This window comes from Lasiodiplodia theobromae, assembly GCF_012971845.1.
Source record: "Lasiodiplodia theobromae strain AM2As chromosome Unknown scaffold_13, whole genome shotgun sequence".
In the NCBI taxonomy this organism is placed as follows: Eukaryota; Fungi; Ascomycota; class Dothideomycetes; order Botryosphaeriales; family Botryosphaeriaceae; genus Lasiodiplodia; species Lasiodiplodia theobromae.
This window is the reverse complement of record NW_023336333.1, coordinates 544,074-563,921: the sequence shown is the minus strand read 5'-3', so window position 1 is coordinate 563,921 and position 19,848 is coordinate 544,074. Positions and strand designations below refer to the sequence as shown.

Genomic DNA, 19,848 nt, shown 5'->3' with positions numbered 1-19,848 from the left:
CGACACGTTTTGGAAATGCATTTTCGCGGTGGCGCTTTTCAGTTTTCAGCGACGCCCCCTCCTGTACAACAATTCGAAGCATGACGCTGCATCACAGCTAACGTAATGACTGTAATCTTCTGCTTTGGCAATTATGCATTTCCTTACAAAGTTAGGCGGCCCAGCTGGGATAGAAACACTCTTTTCTTCTTCAATGGTTCGGCCTTTGCAAGGCAGAACGCTTTGCACATAACAACAAAGCATAGGGAGCGGATTTGGCTTAAGGTTTTATTTTAGATAGTGAAGTTATGCTGTTGGGTTGCTTGATCGATGTTCTGTGAATTGCGTGTAATAAAGCAGCCGTGAGTGGGCTGAGGCCACCGCTCGAATGGAGCCATGGAAGGGTCCAATGCGTCACGTGCGCGGCTGATAAGGGCGCGGGCGCGGCGCGTGGTACCTGACTCCCTGAGTAAATTGCTCACCGATCCACTGCTGACGTTCACACCAACGACCGCGAACTATGGATTTACACGAGCTACAGCAGTCGGCCCTCGGGCTGATCAGCGACGCGCAGACGCAGTTCCACAGGCTCCCGGGTTCTGCCATCATCCTACGATACATCAAGTCGTCCTATCAGAACGACCCGGTGCGATCCGCCGTCGAGCTCTTCTTGTTTCTGTTCGCGGTCCGCTACCTCCTTGCGCCCAAGTACTCGACGCAGAAGCAGAAGGTTGTCCTGACGGAAGATGTACGTGCTCTCTCCCGCAAAGAATGCAGCCAGGTGGAATTGACCGGAGAATTGGGTAGGAAATCGACGAGCTGGTTGAGGACTGGTCCCCGGAACCCCTGGTAGCGCCGCAAACCGCACTTGAGGAACTCGAGAATGAGAAGCGACCGGTAATCGTCGGGTACGTTGACACATGCCCTTGGAGCGATTTGGTGCTTACCTGCCTTCCTCCAGGCCTTCAGGACCCAAGACCAAGCTGTCGAACGGCCGGACGGTCACGAACCTCGCCTCGTACAATTTTTACAACTTCCTCGCCAACGAAACGCTCAAGGAGAAGGCTGTCACGACGCTTCGTACGTACGGAGTTGGGCCATGCGGACCGCCCGGCTTTTACGGGACACAGGACGTGCATATGAAGACGGAGGCGGACATCGCAGCGCACTTGGGAGTGCCGGCATGCATCGTCTACGCGCAGGCTTTCTCGACAATCTCGAGTGTCATCCCCGCGTTCTCCAAGCGTGGTGACATTATCGTGGCGGACAAGGGCGTCAACTTTGCGATTCGGAAAGGCATCCAGATCTCGCGCAGCACGGTTCGCTGGTTCGAGCACAATGACATGGAAGACTTGGAGAAGGTGCTTGCCAAGACGGTCAAGGAACAGGCGCGCAAGCCGCTCACGAGACGGTTCATCATCACGGAGGGGTTGTTCGAAAACTTCGGAGACATGGCTGACCTACCCAAGCTGGTATGGCGTTGCAATCCCGCCGTCAAGAGTGCACATTGCTAATTATGCTGCAGATCGAGCTGAAGCTCAAGTACAAGTTCCGCTTGATCCTCGACGAGACGTGGTCGTACGGCGTGCTCGGCCGCACGGGTCGTGGCCTTACGGAAGCGCAGAATGTGGACGCAACCGAGGTGGACATGATCATTGGCTCGCTCGCGGGTCCGCTGTGCGCGGGCGGCGGGTTCTGCGCGGGATCGGACGAGGTGGTGGAGCACCAGCGCATCTCGGCGGCGGCGTATACGTTCTCAGCCGCGCTGCCGGCAGTCTTGTCGACGACAGCCAGCGAGACGATCAGCATTCTGCAGGAGCACCCGGAGGTGCTTGTGCAGCTGCGGGAGAACATCAAGTCGATGCGGGCACAGCTCGACCCGCGCAGCGACTGGGTCTTGTGCTCGAGCGCGCCGGAGAACCCGATGATGCTGCTGGGGCTGAAGCCGGAAGTGGTCATCTCGAGAAACCTGAGCCAGGATGACCAGGAGTTCCTCCTCCAGGAAGTTGTCGACGAGGTATGTGGTGTGTGTGTGGTGAGACAGTGTGCATCTCAGCTAACTCGGTTTCCTGCAGTGTCTGTCCAATGGGGTGCTGATCACGAGACTGAAGGCGATGCCGGCAGCAGTGGGATCGGGCGAAAAGGCATGGCTGCCGCAGCCGGCGCTCAAAGTGTGCGTAACGACGGGGCTGTCGAAGAAGGAGATCGAGAAGGCGGGCGTCGTCATCCGCCACGCAGTCACCAAGGTCATGACGAAGAAGCGATGAGTTTGCCACCCGCAACCTACCAGGCACGATGTATTGAATGTATATTTAGCCCGATATAAAGGATTGTAATAGCTAATAGAGTTGGATTGCTCGTTCACATGGTGGGGCAGCAGGTTGGGTGATCGGCGAAAGCTTGGCCGCGGAGCTGCGGAGACGACCAAGCAAATCATCAACGGCCGGCGGATGAAGATGCTGCATCATGCATGCTTCGGCATGCGAATCTCGATTGCAGGGGGGTCTTACTCGGCGGGCGGTATTTTCGCAGCCGGTGGGCGGCCTTGGTCAGTGGGGGTTCATGGAGCAGGGTAGCTTGCTTGCTTGCTTGCTTGCCCAGCCTACCGCCAGCCACCACTTGCCGCCCAGCAATAGCCCACGTCTCCCAGCCTTTACAGCGAACCACGCCGCCCTCTACGTCACCGTGTTTGTATTCCCTTCGGTTTCACTGCTGCAATTCCCGTCTCGCTCAATCCCGGATTCTCCTGCATCCTTCCGCAGCCCGGCAGGAGCTCCATTAGCAGCTCCAACACCGACGGCCAAGACAGCAGGCACAGCTTGCTCTCACCCCAATTCCTTGCGCGCTCGCTTCCCCGACCATTCGCATGAACTTGGGCCAAAAGGCAGCAGCCGAGGCAACCTTCCAGGGCACACCCAGCCAACCGCCTTAACTGCCGCTGCCTATAGCCTTGCCTACATACAACGCCTCCCGCCCGGCGCTTCCGCACCACCACCGACATCGAATGATTCCATCGCGACAAATCAACTGCCGCCAACATCCGTCGCTATTTTGGCGCGCGCGATTCCGCTAACAACGCGCGCGCACCACCCATATTCCCCGAGCGCGAAAGAGCGCCTTTTTTTCCGGGTCGGAGGCCGAGCGCATTCGTTATCGCGAATAATCGCACTGCTGCTGCACGGTTAAGGAGCAGCAGCACTGCAAGCAAAACGAGGGACGCAGACAGCACACTCTGCTTCTGCGGGCAGAAAAAAGGCAGCAATTGGCATCCAATCGAGGCCGGGCGAGGCGCAAGTGGAGAGACGGGGACTGCTTCGCGCGCAAACAGGGCACGGGCTGTGTGACATAAAAAGGCGGCGCGTCAGAGGTCGGGAGGAAGGGGGAATAAAGCATTGCGCTCGCGAGTTCGCAGGAAGGGAAAACAATACGAGGCAAAGGAAAGTGAGAGTGAAGAGCACGAGGAGACGACAATATGGCTCGCTCGGTGATGTCGCGCGCCGTCGTGGTGCGCGAGAAGTTCTATTGGCCGGATGCGCAGCTCAACTTCTGGACCATCATGATGCTGGCGACGGCCGGCACGCTGATCGGTATCAATGCCATGTTCATCACCATTCAGCAGAGATTTCGCGTGGGCATTCCTTGGTGAGTGTTGCTTCCCCGCTCTGGGTTTACGGAGAGCAATGAGAGCAGCGAATCTGGTGCTTTCGCTCCGGATAGAAGGAAAGGGAGAAGAAGAGAGCTGGTTGCTGATTTACGGTTGTATAGGCTCTTCCCTTTCGGCATCACAGTCGGCAGCTTGACCGTCGTGTTCATCGGCATCGAGATCGCCCTCATCGCGAATCGCCGCCTGATGCCAGGAGTCATGATGATCGGCAGCTTCATCCTGTTCGTCTTGTTCCTCACCGGCATCATCGAAACTGGCATCCAATTCTTCGGGTCTGGGTCGGATGTCAACGGCGTGTGCCAGCGGTACGTAAACAACAACGAACAATTCGGTCCCAGCGTCAACACTCTGGCTTGGCTGGAACAAAATAGCATCTGTAAGTCTTTTCGACACTTGGACCCCATCAATTTGCGCTGTGTCTGACATGAATTGGCGGAACCCAGGTCAGCAATGGCAGGCTATGTTCGCTTTCTGGATCATCGGGACCGTTTTCTGGATCTGGATGATGGTCATGGCGTCCATGGTCAACCAGAACCAGTACGAATACTGAGTCATCTGCCCGTTCGATACATTCCGATTTCTTGCAAACAATTCATTTCTCTCGCCTTATTCGTCGATGTTTAGCATCCAATTACTCTCTGCCGTTTCTCATATTTGAGACGCAGATTCCTCCTTTTGATGAACGATGTACGATGGATGTCTGTGGTTTCTTGCATCGATATTTCGGAGTGAAGGGCGAAGGGAAAAGAAAGGGGGAGGCGTTCTGTTTTTTTTTTTTTTTTGTGAGGGGGAACGTGACGGATGAGAACCAGGGAAGGTCATGGCTGGTCGCGTGGGGCGGCTGAAATAGATGGATGATATACTTGAATTGCCGAAGAATAGCTCTTCCATTGTTTAGTTCACTTTGAGTCATCTTTGTCGGGTGCTACGTGAAGAATTTAGCGCCGTCCAAACCCTAACAAGATCTCAAATGGGAGGACACATCATGTTCCTCCAATACAAACGTAGGCAGCGGGACATGAAGCTATCGCCCGGACGAGAATGTCGAATTAAAATTTAATACATTATCATCCGGACGATAGCTTCAACTACCCATAGCATGAACGAAAATCAATTCGCGCCAGCCTTCAACCGCAGGTCCCATCTCTAAGTATGGGAGTAAATTTTGCCTCATCCTTCTCGTAGCGGTCACAAGGCATCTCTATTATTAGTCTCGCCAACACGCCTTCGTACAATTGTGGCGCTATATCTTTCGGCACAAGCTTCAGCGACGATGAATTGCTAACTCTGATTCTTGTAAAAGATCAAAGGTGCGCAGGATGATCTATATAATAATATCGGCAGGCGGCTTGGAACATATACCCTGTTCGTGGCTCACTAACAGCAATCAAGGGGTGTTGAAGTAAGGAGAGCCGCATATAGTATTCACCCAGAATAGAATACCTAATTGGGCTGAGTCCGACCTCTGAGTGTATACGTGTACATAGTCTCTAGTAGTTGCGTGTCCCTTCGAGGGTCAATCTATTATGGTTTCAACTAAGAGTAAACAGAAGAGGCGAATATCGTGGAATTCACCCAATGGTCCGTCACAATGACTGGAACCTGGACCCGTCTCCCGAGATTCTGCAGAATCGATGGCTGTCCCACAGCGAAAATCATTCTATGCCATTCTCCAGCCTTGTTCCTTGGGCCACTTACGTCTACTTCAGAAGCGATTCCGTTTAAAATGAAATTCTTGCACTACAAAAGCTCGCCTCTGCCCCCAGCCATTCCTGTTCCTCTTCTCAACAACCCCGTATCCACCAACACTGCACGACAACCCGGCAAACATCACTAGCAGCCAACCAACAACCAAACAGTCACCACAACACTTCAACAATTCCGAACTACCGAGCTACCAACCAACAACCACCTCAACCCGAACGCTACAATGGCAGACGAATATTACCCTGCATACAAATGCCCATACGACCACGAGTTCCACGACGCTGACGACCTCGTCTACTACTACCCCGCCACCGGCTTCATCGAAACCATCGAGGAAGCCCAGCTCACCGCACACGCCTTCCGCGACACCAATGGCGAAGCCTACGGGATATGGCAGTCCGCGCTCGTCCCCCGCCGGTTCGTTGCAGTTCAGGGACACGCCGGATTCTGCCTCAGGCACTACGACTACTGCTGGCTCCGTCACGTGGTGGTTCCTATGGGGGCGGACTTTTCAGAAGAGGGAGACGATTATGACGACGACGAAGACGACGACGCTGAAATGTTGACCTGGGATATCGTCCGAGACTTCGACGATCCCACTTCCCCCGTCGGCTTCGAAGCGGATTGGATGGAAGAGGTTGAGTGGGTGTTCGAGGAGGAGGAGGAGGAAGACAGTGACGAGGAGGGTTTATACCGTCCTCCCACACCCCCCTGGGCCTGATACAACCAGGAGCATGGTCGAAAAAGAGAAGAAAAAGAAGGAAGCAACAGCAGCAGCGGAAGAGAGATACCGCCGGACCGCCGGCCGCATCCACTTCCCTTTCGAATTGCGACAACCTGAGGCGCGACGCCCTGACATACGACAGCCCGAGCCGGACTACTCGGTATGGCCCAGAGTTCTCTATTATAGATATCGAGGACGAGGAGGAGATGCTGATGGAAGGATTAAGGAGTATCTGAGGAGAGAGTGATGTGGGGGAGTCCCTGGGGTCTGGGTCTGGGGTTTGATCTGCTCTTTCCCCTTTCTGGAGTAGATATACACTCATGGCAGAGTCTGGGTTGCTTGGCCATTGAGTAGTTTTACTAAAGCCCGGGTGGGTGGGAAACCCCGATGATAGCTAAAAGCTTAGGGGGGCTTACCTCTTCATTTGTTATAGATACCCAAGGATGCTACCGCACCTATTGTACTGTTCATCTTTCCTAGTTGCCGTCAAGTTTGTTACTCTGTTCGGCTTTTTTTTTTTAACAAGGTACTTTTCTCTCAGGATCTAGTGATAGGATGGTACAGATGGATATTGCAGCCGAAGGTTAACGTGGACCTGTTTTTCGCCCATGTCATGGACAGTTGAAGGTATCGTCCGGATAATAGCCTCTAGCCCCCACGAATGCCGCTCCTTGTGAAAGGGTTGCTGAGGGCCTGTGTAGACATCGTGGTGAGTTCATGGCATTCAAAATTCTTCCTTGCCTCGACAGGCAGTAGAATGCTGCCCCGCTGACGAGTTTCATTGATGTGACAAGAATGAAATTGTCCACTTCCGTAACCAGTTTGACAGAGTATGTAAAGGACTCCGCGAACGGTGTGTTTGAAGCATGGGCGTAGTATCAGCGCATATTCATTCGGGCATCTGAGTGGTATGCAGAATTTCATTGCTAGCGAGGATTGTATCTTGCAGAATCTACGATACCCCAGCGGTATTCACCAGTGTCCCATTCCCTACAGTTGGTCACTCCTCACTGTATCTCCGCCAACTCCGTGATAAGCGATTAACCGAGCTCCACGACTCCAGTAATAATGAGTCGATCTTAAAGCTCGCCAAAGCAGTAGAAGAATGAAAGAGACCGTATTCGGATATAAGAAGCGGGTTGAGTGATAATAATAGCCATGCGGACCTTCCTCATAAATATAAGATCTGGGTGTACCGAGGAAAAAACAGGTTGATCGAAGTAGCGTGGCAGAAAGTCCGGTCTGCAGCTGTGCTCTTTTTTGCCACCACTGTTTGCTTGTAGCAGCGTTCACAAATGTCAAGATATTCGTAGATCGAGTCAATCGATCAGCGCGCGCAACCCACGGTACGGCCAACGCACCTACACCGCTCGCCCGCCTCCTTTCTCAAATTTCCTTCCTCAGGAGCGACGGACGGACAATAACAAGGATGGGAGAAGATCATCATTGACCGTAGAATACTCTCAGCCTGCTGTGATAAATGGTGATGTAGAACCAGATGGTGCGCCTGCTGACGGCGTAAGGAGGAATGCGATGCCAGTAGGTACTACTTGCGCAATCAAGCTATGCAGCCACCCACTCAGCCATTTGCTGCGGCTGACGGTTTGAAGGGAAACGGACTGCGATGGCGGATTGAATGTTACACAAGAGTAACGTTACAAGTACCTGCGAACCCTGCATGTACACCTGCCTACAAAGTCTTGACTAATTTCTGATGCATTGCAGATCTTTTTTCTTTATTTTTCTGAGAAGGATAGTGAATCGAAGAAAATTCTGCGCTGTGTTTGCGCTACGTGTTTCTCACGGATCGGGAAGGGTAAGGGGCGAGAGGTGCGGTAGAACAAGGCAAATTTGGCAGAACACAAGGTAGAAACCGGACAGTGGAAGCTTCACCAAGAAAAGGAAAAGAGAAACCTATCTATCGCATCCTTCCCGTAGTATAGGATTCATTTCGGGGAGCGACGGGCACCAGCCGTTGCTCATGTAGATAACGGACAACGAATGAGAGGGAGCAGCCGGGAGAGGGCAATTGGGTGAATCCCGGTGTCGTCTCGGTGCGGACACAGCTGCATGAGAGATGCAGGTTGCTAGACCACGTTACACTGAAACCGCACGAAGCTTGCATGGGGGAAGCAAAGCCAAGTGCGTTTTTATCTCTGGGATTGAGAGATGATTCGCCTTGTGACTGTCCTGTCTCATGCTGCTACTGCCGACTGGATGACGTGATTGGAGATAGTCGGGCGCGAGGGAGAAATGAAATCTAAATGAGGAGGGAGTGCCTCAGGGTAGTAGCGTGAGCACCTAGGCCGGCGCATAGGACCGTATATGAAGGGCCGCGAAAGCCGACTCCGCCTCCGACTAATTCGAGCCGGAGAAAGCCTTTCTCGTGGAGGGTGGCGACGCTCGTATTGCACGACGATCTTCACGAGGTCAGGAGGCACGGCGGCGGTGCAACAGAGGACAAAGGGTCTGCAGAGAGTACAAAGGAGCAGCAGGCGGCTCTTTGATCAACGAGGCCAAGCCACAGCGACGAGCCACTGACACATGCAAGCTCCCTGAAACGAAGGGTAGCTCTGGTGGCTGGGCCAAAGTGCCGACCTAAAAATTGCAATATGCGGTTGGGCTGAGTGGAGAGCGCTTGCCGGAAAACGAGATGAAGACGCGCGACGATCTTGAATCGCCGATGCGCCAGACCGCCGCCGCCTGCCTTGCAGTTGGACAAGGATACCCGCACCCAAGCTCAACCAGCAAGCTCAGCGAAGACAAGCAAGCTGACCCTTATCGCACTTGCTACCGCCGGGACGCGCAACACCAACTTCGATAGCGCCGCCCGCCCGTGAGTTCGTCGCGCGAGAGCGCCAGCGCGGGCCAAGGATGCGGTGACGCCACAGCAGCTGTCCTCAACACCCGACCATGATGATGATGGCCTGACGCGCTTCGAGGGGATTCCGTCAAAAGCCGCATTCCGGGCACCGCCGCCTCTTTCCTTGATCGAAGCCGGGCAGCGCAAGGTCGCGTTAGCATCGAGTTTGCGCGGCCTTGTGGCTGGGATCGTCATCCGCCGACGGAGACAGCCCCCCGTTTTCATCATTGCCAACCCACCTTAACTCTCCTTGTGGGCTCGTCCGCGATTTGCTGCCAAGGAAGTCGGCAATCCGAGCGTCTGGCGGGAAGGAACAAAACCCGGTTCGAGTCTTCTGTGTCAGCGCTGACAGATACGCCGCCAAGCCGTATCGTACGCCAGGAGACCGTTAAAACGCGGCAGCCACCCCTCCCCCCCGGTCGGCTCCCCTCCTGGGCAGGTACGAAGGCGTGCCCCACCATTGGCTGGGTGACGCGCGACAACCTTGCATAAACTCAGCGCCAGGCTGGTGGTCGACGCGTCGAGAGCAGCCAGAGCTGGGGCCGGCAACGCGCCCGCGCGCGCGCCTCTGCCTGCGACTGCTGCACTGCACTCTGTCACTCTTGCAGCTCGCCCAGTCCAGAAACCCAGAAAGGCGCGCGCGTCAGCCAGCCCGCGGTCCCGGGGCCCTATCTTTATTTTTTTGCCAAAATGTCGAGAGACCTGCCCAGCTTTGCGGGGTTAGGGCCGCGCTTTTGTTCGTCCACGATTCACGTTTCGCCATGGAGTTGACTCCTGCTGCGCCAATGATGGCGAACCCCTCCCTCGTTCTTTGCCCTTTCCGACCGGTCGCCCGTATGACGTCTCCTCCCCCACATGGCTCGCCTGAGAGGCGTGACTGTCGCGCGGCTTGCGTGACGGGGCACCATCATTTTACTTCTTCCTGGACGTTCTTTTGGTGTTTCGACACGTTCCTTTGCATGGGCTCTAATTTCCCTTCCCGTTTGTTAAGGTTAATTCTGCGATTGCTGGAATGAAAGAGAGCGCGGCTCAGGTTGCACGACAGCTCCGCCCGGTCAAAAGCAAATAGCCTGTCAGCAAAACGAACGCCGCGGCGCAGGGGCAAGAACAACCAGCGTGTGAGGAAGAAGGAACAGAGTGCCAGCGCGCGAGTAGCTAGCATGCTCCGAGGGCTGTCGCTTACTATCTGCATGCATCACCTTGTCCGCGTGTCAGCTACCTTCGATCCAGCCCGCTTGCGACCGATCCCACGAATTGCTGCTTGTTCGCCCAGCGTGACAAGCCCAGCCTCACCAATCCGGCAAATGCGCCTACCGACTGGTTGCCCGGCCACGCTCCGTGCGTTTTCCCTTTCAGCTGTGCTGCCTACGGGCGATCAGGGAGATGTGCATGGTGGCCTGAGGCTCAACCCATGAGATTCGTTTTCCGTTCATCCTCGGCCTGTCGCTTGCTTCCGAGTCCTGGCTGAAAGCACGGGCTACCTATGGATAACTGACTCTCCTGAACCTCGATCCATTGGCATTGTTCCTGATCGCTATCTACTGCTACATAAATCCCGAGATTAGTGGCGGAATCAGCCACGCTGTTCCTTTTCTGGACCCCCTGCGGCCCATGCCTCTCTCGGTAAAATGGCATGCCGCCTTGTTCTTTTGTTCCATAAAATCAATGCTAACTGTCGCTCGCTGTGCGTGGTATCCTAAAAAAAGAGCAAAAAAGATGCTTGAAAAAAAGGGAGCATGGCGGTGCCTGGACCGCTGCCGCAGAAGAATAGAAAAAAGCGCCGCCAGCAAGTAACCAACTTGATGAAGGCATTATCGAACAAGCAAATCAGGCCGTGGACAGAAGTGCATATGACAGAGAGCGACGGTGCGAATGTGCAGCACAGCGCACGCCGCTCGACGTATCAGCTCATCATTCGTGAGGTGTTCGTCACTCTAGGAGACCAGCTCCCCGCCGAGATCCATGCCAAGGCCCGTCTCCATCTTGCTGATCCTCGAGCGCTCAAGAGAGCCGACCGTGGGGCTGTGGCTCGTCGGGGGGAGAAGAGTGTCAAAGTTCAGACGCCTGCGCGCATCGCGGGCCGTCAGAGGCGTCTTCCCAGCAGCCACAGGTGTACGGTTCCAGCTACTCGAGATCTGGGCAGGACTTGGCGTCATGTTGAGGAAGTCGGCAAAGTTCAGGTTGTTGCCGGGGGTGTGCAAGCCGAAGCCGGAGAAGGGAGCACCGCCGCCGGGCGTCGACATCATGGAGGACGGGAGGGGTGTGGTCCTCTGCGGCGGCGTCGAAGGAGCCATGATGCGAGTCTTGTTGGTAGCAGGGTTGGCCGGAGACGGGGACGTTGCCAGGTACATGAGCAAGTTCGCATCTTCCTCCCCATTGTGGTTGTTCCGAGGTGTAGCCGTGAAGGTATCGTTGCGTAGGCGGCCTGAGCGGGACATGCCAGGAGGGGGCGTGCTTGGACTTTGCAGAGGCGGAGGCGAGGAACGCATGTGGGAGGCATTGACCTGAAAGGAAGACACAGGAAGGTCTGCATCGTCGTCTTCGGACAGCAATGGCGAGAGAGGCTCGTCGGCCACGGTGGAACCCTCCGAGACGAACGAGAGGCTTGGCACCTGGGGAAGCGAGAAGTTCCTACTCTTGCGATAGGCAGGGGACGACTCCGGCAGCCGGTACGAGCTCTTCCAAGTCCTAGCACTCGAAGGCCTGACCCTTGTGCGAGAATGGTTGCTGGAGACGGGCCGCCTGTAAAAGTCGGGCTGGTACCTCATTCTCTTTGCTGACCCGTATCCACCTCCGGACCTCCCGACATCGTCGGAGAATATGGGGGCCGCGAGCGGCGACGAGTCGAAGGCAGCGAGATGGTGGAAACGGTCCGAGGTGCTGGACGAGGTATCGGAAAGAGTCGTGTTGCTCGATGACGGGCGCTTACGCTTCAGCTCCACGTCAATCCGAGGCTCAATGGCGTCAATGTTGAGGTTCTCCCAGCCGTGCTTGACCTTGACGTTGGCAAGCGCCAGGCGGTTCTGCAGTGCCCGAGTCATCTAAAGAGGCGGCGGTTAGTTGAGCGGGGAAAAGTGATCCGTGGTGTCGAGGGTACCTTCGACACCTGAGCTCTCCTCAGGACCTTGCTCGCAACCTCAGCTGGCTGGTCGAGCCGCTCGGACGACACTGCCGACGCCATTGCTGCGGAGGGAGAACAAAGCCCGGGAGCTGTCGACGACTGTGTGCGGGTGCTTCGGGCGGGTTGCAGTCGTTGAGAGAAGACACTGTCGGGAGGCAGGCTGGTTGCAGAGTTCAGATTTTGTGCAAGAAGAGGCCGGGAAGCTGGCTGAATTCCGGAAGCCTTACGGAGCAATCGTGAAGATCGCCGGGTAGTGGATGGGGCAGAAGGAGGCACAGGCTCCGTCGACACACGAGAGCAGGCGAGCCTGGTGCGCATTAATGAACGGTCGCGCGTGCACCAGGGGCGGTAACGGATACGCGGCGGGAGCGTTATGTCAGCAGCGTTACCGAAACGCGGCAGGGCCGCTGTTACCAACGGCGGGGCGGCAGGCGGCGCTAGCAGGCAACGCGCGGGCCGGCGCTGCTATTCCTGTGGCTGCGGGCTTGGCACCACGCACGATTCAGGCGATCGCAGCTCGGAGCAGCCGCCAGCGTCATTGGCTTGAAACGGGCAGCGTTTGAAGCGCATGAAACACGCCTACCCGCGGCCTCAGCGGCGCGCCGCGATAGCACGGCGCTGCGCAGCGCTCGCCTGTGCTGGTGCGATGAAAAATCGGCGTCCGCGCTGGTCGGCTGCGCGCGGACGCTGCTGCTGAGTGCTGCGTGTGCGGCCCGCCCGCGGTGCAAGGTCCCCGCCTGGCGATTATTGCGCCGGCGCAGATCGGCGCGGCGTGCAGGTTGCAGTTGATAGCTTGCTTGCTTGATAGAGAGACTGAGCTCGTAATCCCCTTAGTGGCCAGCCCTCTTGCACTGCACACCGTCACCTTCGCTCCCTTTGCTCCCGTTCTGCCCTCGCCATCACTCACTCAGCAATTGCGCGTCCGCCCGCTTACATGCCAGTCATTGTCGTTCGCTGAGTGCGGCACTCCTGCGGGCGCAGACCACCGCAACGCATCCGCGTCATCCTCACACCTCTCCAGATTTCCTGCGCCCTCCGCTCTTAGATAGCGGCTCCGCTCGCATACAACCTACCGCCGTTCCCTCCCCTCTAGCTTCTGTCCGCATTCCAGGCTCGGCCTCCAACGTGCCGCTATGCCGTCTTTCCTCAAGGACTTCCGCCGGCGCTCCGTTAGAAGCTTCCGCACCGATACTTCGTCCTCGGACCCGGCGAACAACGGTTCCAACGGTTCAGGCACGTCCATTCCTACGAGCAAGAGCTCTTCTACCCTTAGTTCCGTCTACCAGCAAACGACTCCTCCTCCGTCGCTCCCCGGCGAGAGCTCCTTCTCCAACTCTAAAGCAGTGAACGGTGGCCCTACTCCAGTCCCTCCCGTTCCCCAACTGCCTTCCAGGCCCGCAACAACTGCCACAAAGCGTATGAGCTCAGTCGTGAGTCCTCCATACCGTCTCTCTCCGAACCGATTATTTTTCTAAATCAGCGCACGCATAGGGTCTCAATGGGTTCGCGACCCCGCCGCCGAAGAACCCGCCCACGTCGCCTTATGCGCCGCGCGTCCTCTCCATCGACAACCGGGCAATGGTATGGACCCCGCCAATCACACACAATGTCAGACGCTAACTGCTGTGCAGGTCTATCAAAAGGTCTTGCTGATATCGGGTGTCATTGGAGAATCCGACTCGAAGGTAATGGACGGTTCGATCACCGTGAATCACGACAAGGATACTTTCCCAGCCACTAGCTGGCCCGTGTCGGACTCGCACTTCAAGGCTCTGGTAGTCTTGCAGCCCGGCGCCAACACCCTTCGCCTTGACTTTAGCTCGCCCAAGCTGTCCAGCAGTGGCACCTCCATCCCTGCCCACTCCTCGTGGATCGACATCACCTACCTCCCCCTAAACTCCTCCCCGCCCCTCCACTTGGCTATAATTCTTGGCAAGGATTCTCCCGGTACATTTGACGCGGTGCCCGACCGTGTGCAGAATGAGGGCAATGGAATGGAGACTGCAATTCGCAAGTTCCGCATGGCTGCCTATCTGTGGCAGGCCTTCACCGGCGAGCAGATGTTCCGCAACAGCTTTGGCCGCCGCTGCTGGAGATATGAAGAGGAATGGCAGCCTGGTACCCTCACGTACAACGACCAAGTCACCGGCCAATACCGCAACGAGGCGAAGATCCACATTATCAGGTGCGACAAGACTGTGGAGGAGCTCCGTGATCTAAACATTGCCCAGCAATATGACAAGGCTACCGACAAGGGGAAACTGTTTGGCATCGCCATGGATGCTGTCAAGGACTACTTCAGGCCGAAGGCGGGCCAAAAGCAGTACGTTTCTTGCATGTTCCTGGACACGCACTGGGACCCTCAAGAAAAGGTTGTTCGCGGCCACGCGGCGCTTGGTGGTGGTGATGGTGAGGTGGGCTTGGCCATCTTTGGCTCCCATGCCCTGCAGAGCTACCCTGCAAGTATTGAGGAAGTCGTCCCCGCCTTCACTGACATCACCAAGACGGATACCAACTTTGTTGCAAACGATTGCAATGAGTCTGGCAGTGTTTGGGAGGCTGCGAACATCGGAATTGGCGCCCACCTCCATGAGACTGGCCACTTGTTTGGCTGCCCCCATCAGGAGTCTGGCGTTATGCTGAGGGACTATGTTCGCCTGAACCGGAGTTTCACCACCCGTGAGCCATTTTCCACGCGGACCCAATCCCCTGGCCAACGTCTCTGTACTCGCGATGACGAGTGCGGGTGGCACCGACTTGATTGTCTGCGGTTCCGCTTCCATCCGTGCTTCCGCCTTCCTCAGGATGCCCCACTACCCCCTGACGATAGCGTCCAGGTGTGGACGGTTGATAACGCTAACATCCTCATTACTGCCGAGAGTGGAATAGCCTGGATCGAGCTCTACCCTGAAGGTGACGACGTCTGCCACACTTGGATCGAGTACCTGCAGAACGATGGCAACACAAGTGGTCCGCGCTTGCTCACCGTGACAGAGGCCGACCTTCGCGCCAAGCTCCCCTCGAATAAGCGTAAGAAGCCTCTTAAGATTGAGGTATTCTCTTACGGTGGTTCGAAGCATGTGGTGGACGATGTTAGCAAGCTCAGTGCGAAGTCCAACAAGACCAAGCTCCCTGACGGCCGGAAGGGTTTCATTGGCTCTAAGCTTGGCTTCTCGCAGCTCGAGGGCTCTCAGCCGCAAGAGGTGCTTCTATCAAGCTCCTACATCACGAAGAAGCGGATTGTGTTGATGTCGATCAAAGTCTACCACGGCTTTGCCGTGGATGGTATTGAGTTTTTCTACGACGATGACACCAGCCAGCTGTTCGGAAAACGAGGTGGCAAGCCTGGTGGCTCCGAATTCAAGCTCGATACAGTGAAGGGAGAGATCTTGATGGGCTTCTATCTTCGGGCTGGGTTGTGGATCGATGGAATCCAGATCTTGACCAACAGAAACAGGAAGAGCGAGATCTACGGCAATGCAACGGGTGGCAGCGGGTAAGTCTTGGTTCCTCTCATTGCTCTGTCCCGATACTAACGGACTCTCAGTCATACCCTAATTCCTCCGCGCGGCTACGGCATTGCTGGTATCTCCGGCTCCTGTGGACAGTGGCTGGATGGCTTCTCTTTGATCATCACACGCTGAACAGCCCCACCCGTTGGGCTCTCCATCTTTGGGATTCCGGAAACCTCCCGGCCAAAGATCACACACTCTCATTGGAGGCATTCTCTCATATTGCACGTCAGCATGCATCAAGCGTCGTAATCAACGCGGGACAACCCCACCACTTGGCGCCATCCTGCTGTAATAATCCGAAATAGAGAGGCCACCGCAGTACACATGCGCAGTCGCCGGCGAAGCGTTTGGATCGGTACTGTTCTGACCCACAGCCTTTCTTTCAAAGACCACTTTTCCTTTTCCTTTTCTCCTTTTGACAAGAAACAATTGCATAGCGGAAAAAGCATAGGGCCGAGCATCAAAGTCCGTCAATACCCCTTTTGCTACAACGGCAGCAAATCCTCGGATATTTGTTTTTTCTTTCTGTTTTCTGGGGCCTCTGGTGTGTGAACCGGTGTGCTTATGGCGACCTCGGCATGTTTTTCTTTCCTTTTTGCGGGAATTGACCGATGCTTGGTTCGCCAGGCAGTAATTACGGTCGATTGCTCTGCATTTCCCTCTACGGCTGAAAGGTCACTCTTGGCTTCACATTGGTTTAGAGTGACCCAAGCCCGAGAGCTAATGGATGGCGGAGTTTTTAGGACTTTCGCCTCTCCGTTCCTTCCCATAAATTTCCTTTTTTCTTTTCCTCAATCATCGCCCAACTTCATGTGTCTATATTATCCTCGGCAGCAAGGAGGAGAAACGGCTACTGGAGGCTTTCACTCGGAACGGTCACGGAGAGTTCTCTTTCTTGGTCTGCAACCTTTGTTTTCTGCCGCTCTGGTTGGGTGGGGGGATTTAATGAGGAGTATCGGCATGGGCAGGGAAGCATAAGTGGATAGAAAGTGGATAATGCGGGAAATGAAATTGGGAATTGTCAAAGTGTCATCGTATTCACAAAGACTTGTCTCGAAATTACAGATGAAAGCCAGCGTTAACTATATTCGTTCATGTCATGGGTAGCTGAAGCTATCGTCCGGACGAGAATGTGGATTCAAAATTTCTACATACACGTCCGGACGATAGCTTCAGCTACCCATGACATGAGCAACAAACAAATCCACGCCATCGGCTGCGAGAGGGGCCTGTACTTCTGACGTCGTGGAGACATTAGCCTTGCTTTCGGCAGGCTTACTAGCTCTGATATGAGACACGTTTTTTTTTGTTGTGGGAGAATGTGGCACGTCTTGGTCAGCCAAGTGCTTTCTTTCATTATTGTTGAACGCACGCATGCCATTGGCCGGAAGGGTAGGCTGCAAGACTTACTGTAGATGCCGCGCGGCCAGCTTGCGTTTGAAGCCGCGTAGTTGCCTAGAGCGGGGTGCTTCAGAGAGGTGGGCGAGTGGAGGGAATTATTGGGACAGTGAGCCTCTCTTATCTTTGCGGCTGACGCTGATGAATGCTGTGCTTACGGATGCATCAACTCCTGCTGCAGCTGCAGCTCAAACCGGATACCGTGAAGGAAAACCAAGGCGAATGTGCAGAGACAAGGCGAGAAGGGAGGAAGACCATTTTTTTTCCTCGTGATCATGAATTATCTTGAAGTGATATCTATCTAGATGGAACCAACGCCGAAGGGCAAGAATGTCCGGGAATAGTTATTTTATCTAAGCCCTCTCGGCCCGTGAGAAGAAAATTGGAAAGATTGAGGGAGATAGGCAGGATCAAGGCTTTGTACTCGTAAATTTTCATCACCATCCCAGGCTTTTCCTCTCTTCCTCTTCTCAAGTCCGCAGAGACGGCACCACGCACCAAACCTCCTGTGCGCCACGCGCCCTGAATTTCTGCGTGCAGTCATTCCTGGTTTTGCGGGAGCTGTGGTAGTGATACTTGCATAAGCTAGTAATTCCAAAGAACGACTTTGTCGAAGTCTGCAGGTTATGCTCATCATCATGGTCCGCGTCATCGTTGCCCCCTTGGCTGCCTTCTGGGCTGTCTCCCTCATTCACTTCGTCATTATCCTTCTTTTTTGACTTCTTGCCTCGCTTCTTTCGAGGTTCTTTCCGCTGCCAAGTTCCATCGGTCAACGCGCGCAGGACGGCGGACTGAGTGAGGATGGGAAGAAATAGCTTGTCTTTGGGGCGCGGTTTGACTACGGTAACGATCTCGTGGCCACTCTCCGTCTTCACAACGGTGTCCAACTGAGCTGATGCGGCTTCACCCGCTGTGTTGTTGTCATCGCCATCATCGTCGATCTTGACGACCGTGATGGTCTTGCCGTCAATCTGTTCCGTCATGGTAGTGGTCGTCGTGGTAGTCGTTGGAACATCTATCGTGATAGCGGGATGTAGAGAGAGGGCGGGGACTCCAGGCACGTGTCGCGCCAGCGCGGCGCTGACGGCGTCGAGGACGTGTTCAAGAAAGACGGCAGGGAGGTCGGATAGAAGGTTTTGTTCGAGCAGGCGTACGTGTTGTAGAACGGAAAAGGCAAAAAAGTCCGTGAAGAATTCCAAGAGACGTGAGCTGTCCGGGCAGATACCAGGATTGCTCAACACCCAGCGAATAGCTCGCTTCCATGAGTTGATGCATTCCTCCAATAATTCCTTGCTGTCTTCTTCGTCTTCGTCCTCGCCAGTCGGTTGCGAGATCAAGTCGACGGCCTTCATGTGTAGATAGTCGATGCAAGTGTTTCTCAGCCTTAGGGCGCCCATGCGACCGGCAAAGCAGAACAGGCGCGCCAGCTCAAAGGGCTTCCTCTTCCTCACTTCGTCAATGTGGCTGAAAAAGAGCTCATTCTCCATCCACTGTCTGAAAAGCGAAAAGTCGCCCGGCTTTTCGTCAGGCAGCTGCATGGTCGGGATGTCGTGCGGCGGGTCGCGTGGACGATACGCGTCTTTAGCAAGCTCGCGCCTGAAATACGTTGAACCTGAACTTATTAAGAGTGGTCTGAAGCAATGGAAGCGTTGGACATCGGAACCGGTGCCAACGAACACGTCGATCGGGTTCTTGCGTAGAGCGCTGGGAGTTTAGTTGTGAGATGTATGGACAGATGGAAGTGAGCAGGGCTAGGAATACGCACTCGAAGGTCGGCTCTCCAGGCTTCTTGTTACTGCTTGCGTTTGCCACATCCAGAGATCTCTTCGTCCCACGAGGGCCGGCTTCTGCTGTCATTGCTAAGGTCTGGTTACTCGACTGTAGGCGTGTTGGTGTCGTACTGCGGAAGTGTTTGGTGTTGAAGACAGAGGATAGATGGTGAAGTATTTAATTAGGGTGCATCACATGTTTGCGAGCGGACCACGCGGTGAATTTCAATAGCGCATGCCTCGCAGGGTCCAAAGACCCTGACACGAACCACAACAGGAAGGATGAGGTTCTTGTCACATGCTTGAGCGGTGTTTGAAAAACGGCAGGAGATGCAAATTTGATGCACCGAATTGGGCCCAGCTGATAGTGTGGTTTGAAGAGATAAAGGCTTGATGGACTCGTCAAGGTTTAACGGTGTATATCTACGATGACGAGAATGATATGTCGAAAGATGGGCGAAATGTGTCACTCTAGGAACCACTTTTTCTGAGAAAACCCTGGGGAGCCTTGGAACTCGTGGTCAAGGAAATGTGATGTTACGGGGCATGGACGGGTGAAGTCTTCCGTAACCCATTGTATGGTAACCCATTGGATGGGTAAGACGCTACCTTTCCTGGTTAGAGCAAACGTCTGGATGCAGGGTCAAGTTTTGAAGTTGAACAAAGGCATCCAGACGCAGCCCTCAATTAGCAGCCTACAGTGTGCTCATAGTTCAGATCTGAGAAGGGACAAGTTCTTGAGCATCCTTCTATGCAAGCGGTCTCACTTTTTATGCCGCTTTCAACAGGGTTCTCCTGAACCCCCTCCGCTTTGGTTCGACGGCTGCGTCTTGCAAATTTCGATTGGAGGTAGTGGTGTTTCAGCAGGGTCCGCGTAGTGGGGAGGAAGTGAAAACGCAAGAGAGATGAACAATGATATGCGGTGGTTGCGGAGAAGAAGTATGGGGATGTTCATCCGACGGGTAGTTCCGCTCTTCATCTCAGCAATCGCAATGAGATTTTTCCAGAATCTGGCTTGGCCTGGTAGGGCGCCAACGCAAGCGTCGGGCCATCTCCGCAGACAGATCAGCGAAATAGATCGTCCCCTGTGGCGTCGTTAAGCCACGCG

General features: G+C 55.0%; 6 protein-coding genes across 6 annotated transcripts; 4 read left to right on the top strand and 2 right to left on the bottom strand.

Moving 5' to 3' along the window:
• Window positions 1-499: 499 nt before the first annotated feature.
• LTHEOB_4951 (Serine palmitoyl transferase subunit) lies at window positions 500-2,246 on the top strand (the record flags this gene model as incomplete). The annotated part of the gene is made up of 5 exons (XM_035514042.1): window positions 500-727; window positions 787-887; window positions 941-1,451; window positions 1,505-1,996; window positions 2,055-2,246. The coding sequence occupies 5 exons, from the start codon at window positions 500-502 to the stop codon at window positions 2,244-2,246; spliced, it is 1,524 nt and encodes a 507-aa protein (XP_035374393.1).
• A 1,205-nt stretch (window positions 2,247-3,451) lies between these two features.
• LTHEOB_4950 (Arginase-like protein) lies at window positions 3,452-4,193 on the top strand (the record flags this gene model as incomplete). Its single annotated transcript, XM_035514041.1, has 3 exons — window positions 3,452-3,621; window positions 3,745-4,019; window positions 4,087-4,193. 3 exons carry the CDS (start codon window positions 3,452-3,454, stop codon window positions 4,191-4,193), a joined length of 552 nt encoding a protein of 183 aa, XP_035374392.1.
• A 1,380-nt stretch (window positions 4,194-5,573) lies between these two features.
• LTHEOB_4949 (uncharacterized protein) lies at window positions 5,574-6,071 on the top strand (the record flags this gene model as incomplete). Its single annotated transcript, XM_035514039.1, has 1 exon — window positions 5,574-6,071. One exon carries the CDS (start codon window positions 5,574-5,576, stop codon window positions 6,069-6,071), a length of 498 nt encoding a protein of 165 aa, XP_035374391.1.
• Window positions 6,072-10,871: 4,800 nt separating this feature from the next.
• On the bottom strand, window positions 10,872-12,118 carry LTHEOB_4948 (Transcription factor Nrm1/Whi5; the record flags this gene model as incomplete). The annotated part of the gene is made up of 2 exons (XM_035514038.1): window positions 10,872-11,978; window positions 12,035-12,118. 2 exons carry the CDS (start codon window positions 12,116-12,118, stop codon window positions 10,872-10,874), a joined length of 1,191 nt encoding a protein of 396 aa, XP_035374390.1.
• Window positions 12,119-13,191: 1,073 nt separating this feature from the next.
• Window positions 13,192-15,702, top strand: LTHEOB_4947 (Mannose-binding lectin; the record flags this gene model as incomplete). The annotated part of the gene is made up of 4 exons (XM_035514037.1): window positions 13,192-13,488; window positions 13,550-13,639; window positions 13,690-15,554; window positions 15,606-15,702. 4 exons carry the CDS (start codon window positions 13,192-13,194, stop codon window positions 15,700-15,702), a joined length of 2,349 nt encoding a protein of 782 aa, XP_035374389.1.
• Window positions 15,703-17,441: 1,739 nt separating this feature from the next.
• LTHEOB_4946 (uncharacterized protein) lies at window positions 17,442-18,509 on the bottom strand (the record flags this gene model as incomplete). The annotated part of the gene is made up of 1 exon (XM_035514036.1): window positions 17,442-18,509. One exon carries the CDS (start codon window positions 18,507-18,509, stop codon window positions 17,442-17,444), a length of 1,068 nt encoding a protein of 355 aa, XP_035374388.1.
• Between the last annotated feature and the right edge of the window lie 1,339 nt (window positions 18,510-19,848).